Here is a 20521-nt window from a genome sequence, read left to right as displayed (position 1 = left end):
CTTGTGGGGCTTAATCGACCAAAACCGTTATACACGGGAGCTCTCTTCTTCGACGTCGCAAAAGCGTTCGACAAAGTCTGGCACAATGGTTTGATTTTCAAACTATTCAACATGGGCGTGCCGGATAGTCTCGTGCTCATCATACGGGACTTCTTGTCGAACCGCTCTTTTCGATATCGAGTCGAGGGAACCCGCTCCTCCCCACGACCTCTCACAGCTGGAGTCCCGCAAGGCTCTGTCCTCTCACCCCTCCTATTTAGCTTATTCGTCAACGATATTCCCCGGTCGCCGCCGACCCATTTAGCTTTATTCGCCGACGACACGACTGTTTACTATTCTAGTAGAAATAAGTCCCTAATCGCGAAGAAGCTTCAGAGCGCAGCCCTAGCCCTAGGACAGTGGTTCCGAAAATGGCGCATAGACATCAACCCAGCGAAAAGTACTGCGGTGCTATTTCAGAGGGGAAGCTCCACACGGATTTCCTCCCGGATTAGGAGGAGGAATCTCACACCCCCGATTACTCTCTTTAGACAACCCATACCCTGGGCCAGGAAGGTCAAGTACCTGGGCGTTACCCTGGATGCATCGATGACATTCCGCCCGCATATAAAATCAGTCCGTGACCGTGCCGCGTTTATTCTCGGTAGACTCTACCCAATGATCTGTAAGCGGAGTAAAATGTCCCTTCGGAACAAGGTGACACTTTACAAAACTTGCATAAGGCCCGTCATGACTTACGCGAGTGTGGTGTTCGCTCACGCGGCCCGCACACACATAGACACCCTCCAATCCCTACAATCCCGCTTTTGCAGGTTAGCTGTCGGGGCTCCGTGGTTCGTGAGGAACGTTGACCTACACGACGACCTGGGCCTCGAATCAATTCGGAAATACATGAAGTCAGCGTCGGAACGATACTTCGATAAGGCTATGCGTCATGATAATCGCCTTATCGTTGCCGCCGCTGACTACTCCCCGAATCCTGATCATGCAGGAGCCAGTCACCGTCGACGCCCTAGACACGTCCTTACGGATCCATCAGATCCAATAACCTTTGCATTAGATGCCTTCAGCTCTAATACTAGGGGCAGGCTTAGGGACCCCGGTAACCGTACTCGTCGAACTCGACAAAGAGGTCGACGTGCAACCTAACCCATGCATCAGCCCGCTAAGTTTCTCGCCGGATCTTCTCAGCGGGTCGCGATTCCGATCCGGTAGTAGATTCATTCGCGAAACAATTGCTCTTGAGTTGTTAGGTCTCCTTCGGAGGCGCTCGGGCAGTTGTTAGCAAATCCCACCCCTCTTGGCTGAGCCTTTGCTCGCCCACCTGTCCTGGTGAAACTGGAAAGGCCTTCGGGCCACCAGTAAACTTTCAATCATAAAAAAAAAAAAAAAAAAAAAAACTCAACTCAATGTTTTTACCCAAGTTTTCGATTTCACAATTCATCGTACATTCTGTATTGTGGTAAAGATTAATTAATGGCTACACTTTTTTCTAAATATTTTTTCTTTGTTTTATCTCAATAGTCGATGAGCCTTTCAGTTCTAACTTAGTATTTTTTTTTATACTATAGATGGTCTCTATAGATATAATATCTCTCAATTATTTTTTCCTACTAGTGGAATATTATCACCACCCTGCCTCGAATTTTTCAAAATATATACTTACTATATTTGGCAAAATTGGAAGCGAATTCGAATAATAACATACCAAATATCTACATATACATAATAACATATATGAAAAGTAACATTGTCTCCTTTTTCAAGCTGTCATCAATTAAAAGCTTAGAAATCGGTTATTTTATTTCGCCTTTACAAGAAAAATATCAATAACAAGTGATCGAATTTGGACTAGGGGGCAATTAATAAAGACACACAAAATAAACAACTACTAGCTATACAACTAACAGCTACACAAAAATTCAAGGATTCAAAGCAAACGTTTTCATCTCACTTCCTGTGATTGATCGGAAGTACCATTCCGTTTTACGAAGAACCGGACGACACTGTCGCCATTTAATATAATTTCGTAAAATGCGCCGACGTCCCGGATTGGTACCAAGAAACTATGATACTTATAGTTTTCTGTTTGTTTACTTTGATAGTTTTTATCATATGAAAAAAAATACCAGTTTCCAAAGATATGACAATAACATGAGCTATTTATCATTCGAAATTCCAACATCAGCCCGCTGAGTTTCTCGCAGGATCTTCTCAACGGGTCGCACTTTCGATCCGGTGGAAGATGCAATCGCAAAGCCTCTGCCCTTAAGCTGTAAGTAAAAAGAGCTATAACAAGCTCGTTTGGACATATTTCGACTGCTGTTAGCAATCCTCCCCACCCTGCTTAAGCGGGAAAGACTCCAAGCCATCCGGTATCTTATTCTAAAAATCCTTTAATCAAAAAGCAGTGTACCCTTCGCAATTACTGCAAAATACTATACTTATAATACGTGTATACACGTAATAGATACTATACTATACATACTATGCCTACTTATTTATACCTGCCGATTTTTGCCGTGAAACAGTAATGCGTTTCGGCTTGAAGGGCTGGGCAGCCATTGTAACTATACTGAGACCTTAGAACTTATATCTCAAGTTGGGTGGCACATTTAGGTTGCAGATGTCTATGGGCTCCAGTAACCACTTAACACCAGGTGGGCTGTGAGCTCGTACAGCCATAATAATAATAAAAATACGTACGTATTTAGGGATTAGGATATTGACAACAATCACAAAAGAATAGAGTTTTGTTTATTAAATACTTGTTGAAGAATAGCCTCCCGAGGCGACTGGCAGTCAGTAGGCAAAAAAAAATTCAACATCAAATATGTCCGTAAAATGACCTACTAGTTTACTCAATTATCATTCGTCTAATATGTACTTGAAGAATTACAAAATTATACTTGACCAACGCCGTACCTATTAGTGAACTTTTGTTGAATTCACTAATCTAAAACACGAAAAACGTGTCTAACGATTTCGTGATTATTTCAACGGTAACTTGTAAAATATATACATACCTTACTATTTTTTTTTTATTGCTTAGATGGGTGAACGAGCTCACAGCCCACCTGGTGTTAAGTGGTTACTGGAGCCCATGGACATCTACAACGTAAATGCGCCACCCACCTTGAGATATAAGTTCTAAGATCTCAGTATAGTTACAACGGCTGCCCTACCCTTCAAACCGAAACGCATTACTGCTTCACGACAGAAATAGGCAAGGCGGTGGTACCTACCCGCGCGGACTCACAAGAGGTCCTACCACCAGTTGTTCACTGGGCTTGTAAAAAATATGAAATTAATTTCTAAGTAATTAGGTACTCTTTGATAAAAACTTCAATAAAATATCTAAGCCACAGATCATAGAAACACAGTTTCTTTGTTTCTATGATCTGTGATCTAAGCTAAGATAATTTGTGCTGAGCTTATGTAGTCTGGCAAAAAGAACATTGTGACACCATCATCGGGGCTGATTGGCGGGAACGTGAAGTGTCATGTTGAGTACATACCTACTTTACATAAATTTTATTTAATCAATCTAGACTAGTTTAGCATGTATCAATAGTGCCTTATTAACTGTGTAAATTCTAATATATTATTATACAAGTATATAGGTAGTAGTATAGGATAGGTAGTGAATGAAAAAATCACAGATGAATTACTTCACCTTTCGGCTTTCACCTTTAATTAAATTCCAGACACTTAGAAGATTACGCAAAACTAAAGCGAGTAAAAATTCAATTAACTACATACTGGTCGTTTAAAAAGAATGAAATAAATAGGTTCTTGTATTACGAGTGAATATAGAAAGGTTTAATTCGGAAAGGCACATTGTGGTGAAGTTAAATTGCGACTAACTATTAATCACTTCTAATTACATTCGGCCAACAACGATTTAACTTTATAAAAGTGCTTCACAGCGTTTTGACTTTTAAATTTTTTATTAGACAGTTTAAATTTTTCTTTGTTAACGATAACTACTTAAATGATCTTCATGGTATTGTTATACAATTTATAACATCCAATTTCCAAAACTCAAAGATGGAGTAAATATCAAATCAAATGAAAATCTTCAGTGTTACTGTAGCGGCATCTATGAGTAAAGAGAAGAATCTAGACCCTTTACTGCCAATTCCATTACAAGCAAACTCGTATGCATCTATAATTCAACAGAAATGGCGCCATCTTGTGACATCAGTTTCAATTAATTGACAGTGCTACCATCCTAAAAAAAGATCATAGAGCATCATCGACTATCTCACACTGTGCCGCGCCCATCCTACTTCATTGGCCGCGCCGTTCACTTTGACAAAACCATAGATTATCACAAAACACACAGCCTTAAAGAACACGCAAAACCGAAAATAAAAACACACGTCAAGTTAAGCACGAACAGTTCGGTCGCGTATCGAATTTTTGTACCGATTAAGTGAAACATAATACACTTGAAACGTAATATTAATAAACTGCGCGCGTTCTATTTGAATAAAGACGGTAGAAATGCAGTGAAATACATTTTACCAGTGCATTAATTAATAAAAAAGTCAACAAAATGGCAAAGTAAGTATATTTAATATTATCACGATTCTAAGCTGATTAATGTGTTGTAATCGCTTCGAAAACGGTTTCGTAAAACCATTCTATGTTTTAAGTAAGTCGGTTATGAACCTGCAACGCTGAATGAGTTAAATTGTAACCAATAAATTAATTTAATCTATTCAATAAACTCCAGCACGTTGTAATGTGACCACTTTAGAAAAGGAATTTATTTTTTCATAATTCTAATTAAAATGATTCGTTTGCAATAATAGTTGTTTTATTTACCACTTTTTAGTTACCACAAAAGTATGTCATCTTAAATGTTAATTTGTTCAAAACTATTTTAGTTAATAGATTTATAATTTAAAACATGCTTCAAATTAACTTTGGTTAATGAATGTCAGCGACAAAAATCTATTTAATAATCCATGATTCTCATTTACACAAAATCTAGACATATATCTAGGAATATTATGAACCTTTGTTCCATAACATTGTGTTTAATCAAAAAAATGCTTTTTTATGGATCTATTTTTTGTGATTAGATACCCCTTGCATTTTCTAACAACTGTAGTGGTGTTGAAATCCCATAGAGAGGCACAATTATTTCTACATGTACTTGATCCATGTTTACAAAATGTCTTCCTGAATGTGGAGAATAGCTTGGCTTAATAAAAATCATAAACTGCAATACTTATAAATTTGGTTGTTTTAATATGTTGTATTATGTATGTTCTGTATTGGAAACCCACATTTTTTTATTATTTCCTATAAAAGCAGACAAATAAGATGCTCAATTTCCTTCAAGATGGTGAGTGGTCACTGAATATTGGCAATGACAGGAGCACAGACAAAATGCTGCCTACTCCCATATGGCTCATCTTATTTTGAAGAATGAGTAGAAGCTCATTGTAGAATATCATCGAGATTTTAATGTCATGTCCCAAGTTGGGTACTTATCACTGGTGGTAGGACCTCTTGTGAGTCCGCACGGGTAGGTACCACCGCCCTGCCTATTTCTGCCGTGAAGCAGTAATGCGTTTCGGTTTGAAGGGTGGAGCAGCTGTTGTAACAATACTGAGACCTTAGAACTTATATCTCAAGGTGGGTGGCACATTTACGTTGTAGATGTCTATGGGCTCCAGTAACCACTTAACACCAGGTGGGCTGTGAGCTCATTCACCCATCTAAGCTATAAAAAAAAAACTTCATAATAAAAGTAATAAAAATAAAGAAAACTGAAAACAAATACTCTATCAAATCTGTTTGTCTTGTCTACAGGGAAATGATGATAGTATTTGTGTACGACACACAATGTTGTACAGCTGAAGAGGATGATCCCATAAATGCTGTGCTGTATTTCCACCCAGGATGGGTGTCTGACACTCAAAGACATGCTCTAGCAGGACAGGTAAGACAGATTTTCAGTATAATCTTTAAAAAAAAGTTGCTTAAATTAAAACTACATTTATGGATTTAGTTATAATTTTCATTTCATTATTTCCATCATTTTGAATAGTTTATACTTCTCTTGATCAGGGCCGATTAAGGTGTTATTCATCACCATTTGAATAAGCTGTTAAGTGCCATCAAACTTTCTAATAAGACTTTAACCGTAACATACCAAAAGTAAGTTCAACCGTAAACCTGACTAAGACCAAAAAGTAGTTTTTAACTACTCAAATGTTGTCTATTTCAGTGGGCAGAGTAAATTCATTTCAGTTTGAGATATAATTTCGATAAGAATTAAGACTATTTATACAAATGAATCTATTTGCACAGTAAAAAAAAACAGTATAAAAATGTCAAACACACACACTTATAAACGTACAGAATTATTAACAAAACTACATAATGTTAAATCACTTAATGTTCTTTTAAAAATAAATGCCACTTTACATATTTGCCTTTTAGATAATGATAAACACGAACTATATTCTACAATCTTATACCGCAAATATAAATAAAACATATCAAAGTGCATCTATAAATAAAACTGCAAGAACTTGATATGTGATGTTGAAAAGTCTTCATGTAATATTATTTATTATGTTACTACCCTAGGCAAACATAAACACTACCCTAAACTATTAACAGCATCAATACAGACTAAATAATTGGTAATCTTACTTCTTTGAATGTTAGAATATCAAATAATTTGTTACCTCTTAAAACCATATTATTCAAAACATATTAACATGTGTTTTTGGTCATGTCTAGCTTTTTCTTTTACGCAACACATAGTTTCGTATATCGTTAAGCATTGAGCATATCTACGGTTGACTACTAGTTTATATTGGCCCCAAATGACGTCACTTGTAATGAAGTTGCATTGATTCATCCGAGTTTTCTAAAGCTTGGCAACTTCGAGAACTATCGATCCCCTGTTAACTGTCCTAATTTTCGGTAAGAGAACCGAAAGACATCAGGTCTAGATGATCGAGAATTCGTGTTAATCTCGCCAGTAAATAAGATTAAGATATTATTCCTTTTATCGAGTTGCAATTTTGATATCGATAAATAAATAATTACTCAATTACTACTTACTGATCTAATGGAAACGAAATCAATATTCAATTGCTAGACTAGTAATTAAAAATAGAAATCGTTTTAGTCAGTAATGCTGCTTTCAGACTACCCTATAATAAAATAGCATACTATATAGCTCATATCACAACAATATCGCGTACAATGCATTGTTATGGTCACGTTCACACAGTAACGCTGCTATAAGTACTATATGGTACTATAGTATAGCGTAGTCTGAAAGCAACCTTAATTTTCGTGAACAGACAAATTAAAAGTAAAATACACTGAGGAAAACACTTAATTTTAATTACACGTGCACGTGCTAAGCAAAAAATTATATCGAATATATTTTTGTACGCTAGAATCACTAATATAAAATTACAATAATTTCGTTAATAGAAAATGACTCATGCCGACACCCGACTATGACTATCAGAATAATTGAAAAAAAAATAAAAACGTTCCGACACGAATCGATTGGAGCAAATATGAGACCAAACATTTTTAGAATTAATTATCTTTCTACTTCTCGAAACTGGTTTTTTAGAAAAATCGCGAAGCACGATTTAGAAACAACGAAATTAATATAATACAATAAAAAACCTATTTTGTATACAAACTAGTTTTGGCGCAATACTGTTAACTATACGATGTAGCCTTACCGAAGGCTCCGGCTGTGGCCACAACCAGTGTTTGTGAAAGTTCAGAATTAAAATAGATACACACAACGCCAATCGAACTCGTGTCTGCTATGATTATTCTCACTGTCGACAAAAAAGGCTATAAAGGCTAGCATTTTAATTGACATGCAAAATGTCTTGTCACAAATCTGATCGTTAAGAATTACCGTCCCAAAATTACCGTGCGCTTAGTGCGAGTTTTTTAACGTTCTCGATAGCGAAAGAGTTAACTTAAATTTGTATGCAGTCGGAACAGCGCCCCTAGCGGCAAACGTAGGCAAACGTGCCAACTCCATACAAATCTCAGTTAACTTTTACGCCATCGAGAACGTTAAAAAACTGGTACTAAGCACACAGGTATCGCTACATACCGCCAAGAACTCCTTGCCAAAATTTATATACAGTTAGAACAGCGTTCCTAGCGGCAAACGTTCCAACTGCATACAAATCGAAAACGTTAAAAAACTCGCACTAAGCACACGGGTATCGCTACATACCGCCAAGAAATCCTCGCAAACATTTTGCACTCACGTGGCCAATCCACTAGACCAGACAGTTTCGACAGAAACTCCGTGATAAACAAATAAAAAAATGTCTGCAAAACCAAAATGTCAATGCTGCATCTCCTCGTAACTGTCACTTAATATGTAAATGCAAATTATTTATATTGTAAACACATACATACATAATACGGTTAATTGACAATCGAAATAAACATTTGGCGGGCAAAAATACATTTGGTGTCTTCTAAAAATAGACTTGAATCGTATAGATGTTTTCTTGAAATTACCATACGAAATGTTTTGGGACTAAAACGGATCGTTTTTTGTTTGTTATTTCCTTTATTTATCTTTTATCAAACAGAACGTAGGTATCCGACACGATATCAAAACGCGTTTCATTCGATCAACTGCGCAGTTTGTAAAGAATAGGTATTTCATAAGCGCATAGGTATATTGTAAGTCCGTTATGGTCCAGCAACTGTCTCTATTTGTAATGCGAACTTGGCGACCGATACGTTAAGCTTCCGGCAGTGTCTAGACCCACATCATTACGAATCCTGATCCATTAACGGTGCTTTTAGGTACCACAAGCACCGGTCACCGTCCTCGTCCAACCCGTTGCATGCGACGAAGGGCTCGATGAGTGAATTAACCCATAGAGACAGCCCACCGAGTTTCTCGCCGGATCTTCTCAGTGGGTCGCGTTTCCGATCCGGTGGTAGATTCTGCGAAGCACTGCTTGCTCTTCGACGATAACAAAACATTGAACCGTAATAAACATTAACATCACCCGTCCTGTCAACCCTTAAACATTGTGGATGTATTTTGAATTATTTTCAAATTGCAACGGAAAATTTTAGACAATTTGATATGTGTACAAATGGCCCAGCCACGAATCCTTCACGAGAGGAATGCGTGATAACGTTGAACCATAATTATCACGTCAATATTCGTTCTGGATAATTGTCCTATAAATAATATAATATCCTATAATGAATCGGAAATGTTTGGCTTCGTTTACGATTCGCTAAAGCAATGTCACATTGAAACCGAAAATAAATACTAAAAATTTTAAATTAGAAGGACAACGCGATACAAAAATAGCTTCTTTTTTGCCTGCTTAAATATCAATAAAGTCGAAACTTATCTTACCGAAATGTCATATGACTAGAATGTGTTAAGCTTTAGGTGTTTAAAAGTTAAACGTAATAAAATTCAACATTTAAACCACTCGAGTTAATCAAATTCACGATAACCGATAGATACATTTTAATCGTTGGCGAATTGATTTTCACTTTTACATGTTCTAGAATCGCATAGAAAAACAGCTTAAGAGACTAAACAAATTACGTTCCAATATATTTCGCCAGTACGTAATTTATTTATCTAATGGACTATGGCTCGTTTATTACTTAAACTAGCGACCCGCCCTCGCTTCGCTTCGGAAACTGTAGTTTACTATTGACTTCTACACTATTTAATGGATGTTATTATACATATAAACCTTCCTCTTCAATCACTCTATCTATTAAAAAAAACCGCATCAAAATCCGTTGCGTAGTTTTAAAGATTTAAGCATACATAGGGATATAGGGACAGAGAAAGCGACTTTGCTCAAAAAAAGTGTTTTAAAGAATAAATTGTATGAAAAGTTTCCAGAAAACGTTGCCTATCTAGAAAATCTGGCAACGTATTTTGTCTAGCAATATAGAATGTTCTAAAATTACATCATATATGAACATAAACAGCTTCTATATGCAGTCCAATGTATGGGTATTATGAAATGTGTTGTTGCGTGATTTGACATTCATAAAGAAATGATGATGAAGAAACGATATCGTTATTATGATGTGGATCGTCTCTACACGTTTGTAAACTCAGTTTAATTTGTACTTTCCTACACGGATCATAAAAGCGGAATTCAAGTGACCAACTACGTCTAAGCGTCTTACATCTTACGTCGTACGTCTCTTACATCTTATTACGTTCCCGTAAAAGGAAATTCAATTCCGTTTGAAATTTAATTCGAATTCTTTAAAATCTCTACTGTTATTAAAACAAAGAAGACTTAAGTTGATAATTTAAAAAAACACGATGCATTTAAAATTATTATTATAAATTTCGATTAGTAACAGTCTTATTCGAGTTCTCCACAAATATCATCGACTCGTTTGCATCTCTATGCAAAAACTAAAAACAACATATAAACTTGAATAAAACATTTATTCGTACCGAATGCGATGCCATAAATAAACGACCCGGGCTATCTTTAGTTTTTACCTGCGCACAGAAATGTATAAATAAATAACGAATCTTTTTTAATATAATTTAAATGTTTTCGTATAATGCAATTAAAATGTATTTTGGGCGACTGCTAATCGATTTGATCGAAATGAATCTAGAAGGTTCAATTGATTATCGCATTAAAGTTATTCACGAATTGATTAACCCGTTTCGTTGGATCGATTCGCTGGAGACTAGTCGATGTTGTCATTTCTATTGATCATATAACTATCTCTAGAATCGTCTAGATCTGCTCAATTATTAGTTTATTTTTAATTGCTTAGATAGGCGGACGATCTCACAGCCTACCTGGTGTTAAGAGGTTACTGGAGCCCATAGACATCTACGACGTAAATGCGCCACCCATCTTGAGATATAAATTATAAGGTCTCAAGTATAATTACAACTGCAAACCGAAACGCAATTACTGCTTCACTTCAGAAATAGTCAGGGTGGTGGTGGTACCTACCCGCACGAACTCACAAGAGGTCTGTCCACCAGTAATTACGCAAATTATAATTTTGTGGGTTTGATTTTTATTACACTATGCTATTCCTTAACCGTAGAAGTCAATCGTGAACATTTGTCGATTACGTATTTCATTAGAAAAATTGGTACCAGCCTGAGATTTGTACACCGGTGCATCGCTCAACACGAATGCACCGGACGTCTTATCCTTTAGGCCGCGATGACTTCAAAGAGATTGTAGAGATCATCTTATAATATTAGTGTTTCATATATAGCGTTTCATAAATAAACTGTATTTCGTAAGGTGGTTGGAGCAGCTCATTGCGTCAAAACGTTGCTATCTCCGCCGGTTTCAATCACCCTGCAGAGCGGAAAGTTCATCATCAGAGAATACGGAAGATACGTATTGGTGAGTTCATAGAAATAGTTTTATAATTTACTAGCTGTAACCGTCCGCTTCGCTGGGCATTTAAAATTAACATTATTATTTCTCACCCCCACAAATATTCTCATCATTAACGCCCCTGCAACTGGTGTAGGGAGTCCAACACTCATATAGATATTAGCCTATCCATTAAGTACATGTATTTTCTACATGGATACGATTGAACGAAGCGGCCTCGTCTCATTGCGAGTTGTCGACCGCAATTATACCTCATTAATCTATACTAATATATAAATCTACAGTGGTTTTTACGGATGTTCCATTATAACTACTGAACCATGCATCCGATTGACTTGAAACTTGGTATCCATGTAGAAAATATATGTACTTAATGGATAGGCTAATGTTTATATGAGTGTTGGACTCCCCAATAATAATAACAATAAACAATAATGTTAATTTTAAATGCCCAGCGAAGCCGGCGAGTACGGCTAGTTACTCTTATGTCTGGATAGATCTGTTAAAACCCGCATTAATCACGGCAGCACTTTGACTGATATACAAAAAATACTGATTATTATTACAGTAGAACCGTTGCAATAAATCTTAAGCGATAATACACTTCGTATTCTCAACAAAAGACTGTGGATTTTAAAGATAAATTCGGTAATCAAACTAATGTTTCTGGCAGGCGATAGGCAGCGACCGAAACATCCCAGATTGGGTGTTGAAGAATCGCGCCAACCTCCTGACCTCAATGATCAAAGTGTACCACGGCGACCTGCAGTGCTTGGCCCAGCAAATGGAAGACCAGAAACGGCTCGCCGAGAAACTGTACCAAGTTTTTGAGACTTACCTACCGGTTCTTCAGTACGGGTGCCACATATTCCAGAGGGTTCCAATGCTTAGTCTCCCGAAGGTAAGTCTGGGTTTGCTTGAAGCGCTTCGGTAAATCGTGATGGAACCAGTATCTCGGCGATGATATCCTTTTATTTTTAACCACCCCATCGTAAGCTGGACACGAAAAAAAACCTTAGAAAAAAACATTAATATTTATGTTTATTACGGCGCAATGTCAACACAATTTAAACTCGACGAATTTGATTGTAGGGTTTCAAGTACATTACGGGGTTCATCGGTATAATGATGCAACCAGTATCTCTGCGATATCCTTTTATTTTTAACCACCTCACCGTAAGCTGAGTACGAAACCTTAGAAAAAAAAATCAAATTTATGTTTATTACGCCGCAATGGTAGGGTTTGAAGTACATTACGGGGTTCATGAAAAAAATACAAAAACTTCGAGTTAATGTTTGGATTATCAAATGAATCCTTTCATTTTGGCTCCGGATGCGGTCTCCTAATAGCCTGCACAAACATATTTTTTACCTTCGTCTTAATTTCAGCTCATTTAGTTGGTTGCATTTGAATTTAGTCACCTGAGTGTGATTTGTTAAATCAAAAAAATTAACATTCTAATGCTCTCAATGCCATTTCGGAAACAAGTTTAAAGTATCAAATACATAAATTAAGTTTAGATTAGTTGAATATGTGACCTAAAATACGGACGTTCATCTCGATAAAACATGTTTTTATAAAAAACCTTAAGTTAGCGAAGCCAAGTTAAAAATATTTATGTATTTCACAATAAATTCTCGTGTTTTTCAATTAGCTGCTTTGATTCGTACGAAATAAGTTTGAGAATACAACTTTTAGAACAATATCTGATAGTTTGTTGTTGTTTTTGTTGATGGTGGAACTGCTATGGCTAAAAAGTCCATATTCATACAGCCCATTGCGAACAAAAGGGTCTATAAAGTTGACATCTTTCAACGGAAAACTTCTTTGTCGCACAATCCAATCTAATTCGAAGTATACCACAAGTGTGTTTGTATTTCGTTTCTTATCTTGAACAAATTGTTTGAACGAACATCGAGTTACGAGTCAACACCTTATTTGTATTGCAACTTTATTGTATAAGATACCTTAAAATGAATGTGTTACGGTAGTTATAAAATTGTTCAACAAAAAGTAAAATATATATTAATTTGCTGAATTATACCTACAACATTAATCACTTTAGACTGTAGTGCATTGACCTCACGGATTAACTGATTTTATTGGTTTGTGTTACATTGCGTGCTGTCTAAATCAATAATGAAATAGAATAAACAAAATTGGTTTAACACGATTCAAGAGTTTTCCCTTTACAACCGAGAGATGTCGCTACAATACTGATCGAAATGTGTTGTTTCAGAGCGCCACGTCCACTTACATGGAGTCGATGCAGATACTGGAACATTGTCGCAAAAGTACCGGTGTACTCGGCGGCGTAATACTTTACAATAACAAGTAAATATATAACATTACTCATTACATATAACACTTACAGGTAATGCTACGTTTCCTACGGTCGATCTGTGTGCTTAGTGCGACTTTTTTAAACGTTCTAGATAACGTAAAATTAACTCAAATTTGTATGGAGTTGGAACAGCGAGTCCATAAAAATTTGAGCTAACTCTCTCGCTATCGAGAACGTTACAAAACCCGCACTAAGCACATTGTTATTCAAATATTTAAATTCCGCAATTCTTTAAATAACAATCAAGCAGCGATTTGAAAAGCATTCAAGGTCTACCGTGCCTCTAACCACAGGCCTGGAAGTGGAAAACCCCAAGGGGACCATAGTAATATCAAGAAAAAACCGGCTAGTTAAGACCATTGAAGTGATAAAAAGTGCACTCCTTCAATGTATCATCTCTCTTTGTCAGGATCATAGCCACACAGCTGCCCCCGGGTCTGACGTCATACCTCACCGTGGTCGACCCCTACCGGATAAAGTCCCCAGCTGAGACTCTCGAAACCGAAGCTCCCCTGCCGCTGGGGGCTCAGCTCCTCGTTGTGTACGTCAGGAGGAAGCTGTACGACAACCTCAAGAGACAGACTGAGAAATTGCAAGAGTTTTATCAAAACGGAGAAGATATTATTGCCAGGTTCAAAAAGGTGAGTTTTTTTGGTCTGGTGATGTTTTAGGTTAATGTTCCATTTACCGTTTTTTGTCTTCTTTTTATTTATTTATAATTCGTATGAAAGACAATAAATAGTAATATTATAATTTAAAAAATTAAATACTAAAACTGTTGTAAATTAATTTAACACGATCTGAATGTAAATTGATCAGATTAAATGTCTTGACAGAATCAAGAGGCGGAACGAGAAAGGCAACGTGAGTTCCCCCAGACGGGAATGAAGAGAGACAAGTCGTTACTGTTCACGGCCGTCCCGGAGGAAGACCACACAATGATCTCTCCGCCGAATCGAGAAGAGATCCCCACCGCTGAGCACCGCAAGGCCAGCGTGCCCGACGTGGTCCCGTTCACGAACAAGCCCCGTCCCAGGCCCAACAAGCTCTCGCTGAGCTTCAAGACCCAGCAGTCACTGGACGAAGACGCCAAAGAGAACGATAAAGTTTTCACGGGACAAACCAGCGTGTGCTCCACGCCGATGCTGGAGTACAAGCGCCTCCACGGGAACATGCTCTCCATCTGCCAGAACCCGGACACGAACTACCAAGAGAAGCCGATCGAGCCGGACGTGTTGAAGAACATCGAGAACTGCACGAAGATCAACTTCGACAACGAGAAGCGCGACAACCAAATCGTTCTGGACATGAACTGCATCGCGGACCACTACATCAACAAGCCGCAGCCCATCCGCAAGCCGGCCAGCGTCACGGACATACAGAGCCTCCCCCAGAGAGCCGCGTCCAAGTTCAAGCTGACAAAGTCCCACAACCCCCCGGACGACGACACCCCGTCTCCGGACGTCGACTCGCTGAAGAGCCAGTGCACCATGACGATAACCGATCCGTCCTTCCCGGTGTTCAGGAACGACGGCGTCGCCATATCGGAGTCGCTCTTCAACCAGTACGTGGAACAGTATTATTCGAGAATGAAGCAGGACTCGAAGGAGCCGAACATGTTTTCGTTCAACACGAAGCTGTGCGAGCAAGACAGGTTCGACGACTTCGATTCGGAACTGCACAGGTCTCCGCAGAGGACGCCCAAGAAATTCGCTAAGGATCCCGCCAAATCACTCTCCACAGACCATTCCAGAAGGAAATCTCTCTCGCTGCCGCTGAAGTCTCTATCCGAAAGTTCGGACTCTCAAATCGGCTCTGACTCTGAAGCGACTAGTTTCAAGAAAAAACTCACCGGCGTCCAACTCACTCCCCTGATGGAGAAACTGAGTCATCTAGCATTCTCTGACAAGTCAAGCGGATACAGCAGCAGAGTCATGACGCCTTTAGAACTGAGAGAATTCTCCACTCCGGCCGCAGAGAGGCAGATCACGTTTTGTGATAGGTGAGACTATTAATTTATCTATTTTTTATTCAGAAATATGTAATCAACGGCAGTATATATGCACAAACATTTTAGGACACATTTAACTCTAAAAACAATTCGTCTAAAAACAATCGTCCATGTTGAGCATGTTTATAACTAGGTACAGAGTAATTGGTCTCACATTTTTTTTTAATTGCTTACATGGGTGGACGAGCTCACAGCTCACCTGGTGTTAAGTGCTTACTGGAGCCCATAGACATCTACAACGTAAATGCCGCCACCCACCTTGAGATATAAATTCTAAGGTCTCAGTATAGTTACAACGGCTGCCCCCACCTTCAAACCGAAACACATTACTGCTTCACGGCAGAAATAGGCAGGGTGGTGGTACCCACCCGCGCGGACTCACAAGAGGTCCTACCACCAGTAAAAAGCTCTCTCCAACATTATATTTTAATTACACAGGCCAAAAACTCAACGCGTCGAGTGTGATAGCGACGAAGACGACGACCTGGACATTTTACCGGAGTACAGCTCGCATGCCGTTAAGTGCGCCCTGTTCGTTAGTGGACTGCAGAACATGGCGCTGCTGGCGTTACTGGACATTGAGGCCGCGAATGATGCCGATACTATCAATTCACTGGTGAGCTACTCCCTCCACTTTCATACAACACTGTATGTACGCTTCAATCTATACCCTATAACATAAAATTCAGTCAAATATTTTGTTAGTAAATTCAATACTTATTTGAATAATTACAAAACATATACCACGATTTATTTCCTGTTTTATCCCAAAGCTATCTAATATTGACGTATATCTATCTACCATCAATATATATAATGTTTAATTTTGTATGTTCCTCCAGTGGGAAACATCCCTGAACGCGTTGGGCCCTATCGAACAGAAGTGCATGGAACCACTCGGAGCGGGCGGCGAGACTTCAGACTACAGCTACCTGCTGTTAGATCCAGACTGGGGAACTGTCAATAAGGGAGGTCCCTGGGCAGCAACAGACATCGCCACTATGGGCCTCATACACAATGACTTCTCCGACGATCCTGAACTCTCCGAACTAATACTAAGGTACGCTATTGAGTGGTTTAAGAGTTAATTACAGTTAAAATTTCTAAGAACACATTAATTCTAACGTACGGGATATGGTTAAGTCCTTTTAACTCAAATTTCTTCGCCGTTCTATTTATTCAATATAAAAAGTGTCCCGATTCCCCCCATTTTACGTTATCTAGCATTGCACGAACACATGGTCGCGTGTACAAAGTCTGAACTGTGTTCCTATTGCGACAGGAGCGACGAGAGCGTGGTGGTGGGCGCCAGCAGCGGCGGCGCGGAGGTGTACTACTGCGAGCGGGGCCCGCGCGACGCCGGCCCGCCCCCGCCCTCCGACGCGCTGGCGGCCGCCCCGCTGCGGGCGCGGCGCCGCCTGCACCGGGACCACGCCACGCTGCTGCTCTAACGCGCCGCACGTACAATGCAACTCACACTTTTGCGGTAGGCAGCGGCTTGGCTCTGCCCCTGCTGAAGTCCATGGGCAACGGTAAACGCTCACCATCAGGTGGGCCGTGTGCTTGTCTGCCTACAAGGGCAATAAAAAAAAACGTGATCTCCAAACATCACCCTCATAAGAAATTGATAAAACAACTCCCGTCAGCATTGAGACAAATGAGTACATCATAAGCAGCGTTGTGTCGGGATCAGACAATACTTTTATCACTTCAAAAATGAATACGAATTTAGGTATTGAAGTATTATTCTCTAGGCGTCATAGAACCTGGGTAATCACTCGACTGAGTTAATGGAACCCATGACCACCAGACCGCTGACACCATGCTGCACCACTAGATTATAAATCATACCAACAGTAGTAAATGCAAATCATAAGCAATAGTGGCCAGATACAGAGCAAACCATTAGAATAAGTTAAAGTTACTAAACACCGTGATTTACATAATCACATATATGAACCCAATAAAAAAACTCGGGGCCTCCTATTAACCTTGTAACATTCTATACCAACACAACAGTAATAATTTAGGGCAGTTGTTTTGTTTACGATTATAGCTTTAAAGGCAGGACATAACGTGCCCACGGTCACAATCCGCTTCCGTTAAAATATTTATACAAAATTATAAATATTTTATATTGTTCTCATATGTCTCGACTGCATGGAAGAGTATGCATGGGTAACTAGCATTATCCTCACAGAATAACTTTGTTAGTCCCGAAAAAAGACAATTGTGTTTATTTACTAACGCACTATGTAGTCATAGTTTCTTATTGCGTATTTAAATACATAGCTACGAACATCACATCTCCATGTAAATCGAATATAACTGAAAAAAATAATCTGTATCACAAAGTAAATATTCAAACTAGGAGGCCATGAGTACTTTTTTGTAAATCTAAAAGGCTAAAAACATTTATAGTCTTTGTATATTTCGAATTCTACAAATGAATAAATAATTAACGACCAGTAATAGACAGTACATAACTATAATCAAGGTCGGAACGGTAGCAGTCAGTATTGCCTGTGCATATAATTAGCTAGGCAACGTAAAGTACATCAAGAAACGGTACTCAAAAATATATACTCTTGCGCTAAACTGGTATGTACATATATTTATACGTAAAAGTAGGTATTTATAAAAATAATTCTCGATAGCAGCGAAAAATCATTAACATAATGTCAAAATTTTATTACTTTTAAACAAAAAAACATTTCAATTTATGTCCAATTTAAATTGTAGGATGTTATTTGCATAATAGAAGCAGTCAACATTTTTTTTCCAAAACTCCGAGAATTATTTTAAATTTAGGTGTATTTTTTATTTACCTAATCGCTGGTAGCTTAGGCTGCTACGATCGGACGGGATAAGTTATCAATTAGTGTAGGTGAAATAAAGCCAAAAAATTTACCTTTAAATTAGCTACTAATCGTTATTGTAAAATTCAAAGATAGCTTAGGATATTTTAGTGAAACTGGTATTAATTCATAATTTCTCAACTTTAGTCACAATGCACATATTTATGTATGTACATGCATATCTCAATGAGACTCAATGATATTATCCAGCATAATCAATTACAAACCAATTCGTTGAAAAAATGTTCTTTTTACTTCGTGTTTGTACAGTTGAGAAATTATCTAGAGTAGAGTATTTAATGAAGCAGCTACCAAATAGGTAGTTATTTTCATATACCTAGTAAATTAATGAAAATGATCCTTTCTGCACCTTACCATAGTGCCCGGTTTTAATGCGTATTGCAATTTCATATTAGCTTAGTTGGAAGTAAAAATTCGCCACTATTTTTTTTTTTTTGTAGAAGCTATCGTTTTCATTAATTTAAGCGTATTTTGGCTATGAAGTTTGTACAAAAGGAGTTCTGTACAAATGTTATATTTAAGCTAATGTTTATACTTGCCATTAAGATATCAGGTGCCGCCCGTTTCCAAAACTATTATCTTCGATTTCTCCATTATTCACTATTTCGTGGTTTGGATTTTTTGCAAAAAAATTATGTAAATATACATGCTTGAATCGCGGGCTTCAATACTTTGACCTTTTTATAAATAAAATATCCTACCTATAAGAAAAAGATTTGAATATAAATTTTTCCAAATGCCATTTCAAGATGTAAAGCGTTTTAAGTATATCACGTGTCGGAGCACAGAAATATTTAGTGTCAACACGATCTTTAGATAAGTAACGCTATAAGGAAAATATCATATTGGTTTTATTCAGACTAAAATATAAATACCGGATAATGTTAATTTCGAATTATTTATTTTTAGATTTGTTAAGTTTTATATGTAGCAATATTTTTTTGTTATTGTAATCACGACAGTATTATTAACCATTCCATGTTATTTGCGCATTCCAATATCACATCAAGATTCAAATTTGGAGTGTATCCTTTACAAAGATATCACCAAATTTGAGCCTTTTCAATCATATTAGACGTAAATTTCATCAGTATATTTCAATGTTAAACACCGAACCGCAGCCCTTTCTGTGATTTAATATATTAGTATTTTGTTCTTTATATTGTAACTTTCTAGAGACCTAATGTAGTACTGTTTGCATTGGACAAAACTAAATTGGATTAATGTTAAGTTATTAAGCAGATTTTTACGTCGTTAATAGTATTTTTAACAATAATAATGTAAGTGTTATAGTGAAGAAGCCATAGTGCCAATACTTGTGTATATGGTGTTATAAGTAATTAGAATAATTAGGTATACATACATAATTATATAAGAATTTTAATAAACTTTTTGACTAGTGCAATTTGTATTTTTTTTTTGCGCAACCAACAACTACAAGAATTCTTGCAAAAATAGTATAACTTGCAATTTTTTTTTTATAAAATGTCAAGGTACTTACTACATTTATCAGTAAGTTAGGTTTAGACATTACAAATATTTATTATGCACAGTAAAATCAATATAATGAAATTAGCTCAACGTATTTCTGCAAGAACTTTTTTATCCCTTAAAATTTATTTAATAATTGTACTTCTAAATACACAGCGTTCTAGTAGTTTGTATAGAATGAAACACCAGTAATTATTTTGTCAATAACTAATATTTATATATACATACAATTCCAAAACTCTTACGAATTAACTACGATCATACCTACAAGTCGATCCCATTCTGAGAAAAACAAACGATTTTGGTCACGTTTCAAGAAAACTTGTTTTGTTATTTTGTTAGTGCCAAATTCAACATAATTCTGAGGTCATTGTTTTCACT

At 37.5% G+C, this 20521-nt stretch overlaps 1 protein-coding gene across 1 annotated transcript; it reads left to right on the top strand.

Moving 5' to 3' along the window:
- The first annotated feature begins 4333 nt into the window (after window positions 1-4333).
- Window positions 4334-20054, top strand: LOC101743016 (uncharacterized). The gene is made up of 10 exons (XM_004923640.5): window positions 4334-4569; window positions 5830-5959; window positions 11316-11420; window positions 12088-12315; window positions 13655-13749; window positions 14169-14400; window positions 14596-15761; window positions 16209-16386; window positions 16613-16830; window positions 17053-20054. Exons 1-10 carry the CDS (start codon window positions 4562-4564, stop codon window positions 17219-17221), a joined length of 2529 nt encoding a protein of 842 aa, XP_004923697.2. The 5' UTR covers window positions 4334-4561; the 3' UTR covers window positions 17222-20054.
- The last annotated feature ends 467 nt before the right edge of the window (window positions 20055-20521 follow it).

The sequence above is a fragment of the Bombyx mori genome, chromosome 8 (assembly GCF_030269925.1).
Source record: "Bombyx mori chromosome 8, ASM3026992v2".
NCBI classification, from domain to species: domain Eukaryota; kingdom Metazoa; phylum Arthropoda; class Insecta; order Lepidoptera; family Bombycidae; genus Bombyx; species Bombyx mori.
The sequence above is the reverse complement of the archived record's forward strand: the minus strand, read 5'-3'. Positions and strand labels throughout refer to the sequence as shown.

What these genes read in the sequence shown, in the direction of transcription:
- LOC101743016 (XM_004923640.5), top strand. An exon ending in AATACGGAAGATACGTATTG is followed by an intron (nt 11,421 to 12,087) that starts GTGAGTTCATAG and finishes TGTTTCTGGCAG; the next exon opens with GCGATAGGCAGCGACCGAAA. An exon ending in CCGATACTATCAATTCACTG is followed by an intron (nt 16,387 to 16,612) that starts GTGAGCTACTCC and finishes ATGTTCCTCCAG; the next exon opens with TGGGAAACATCCCTGAACGC.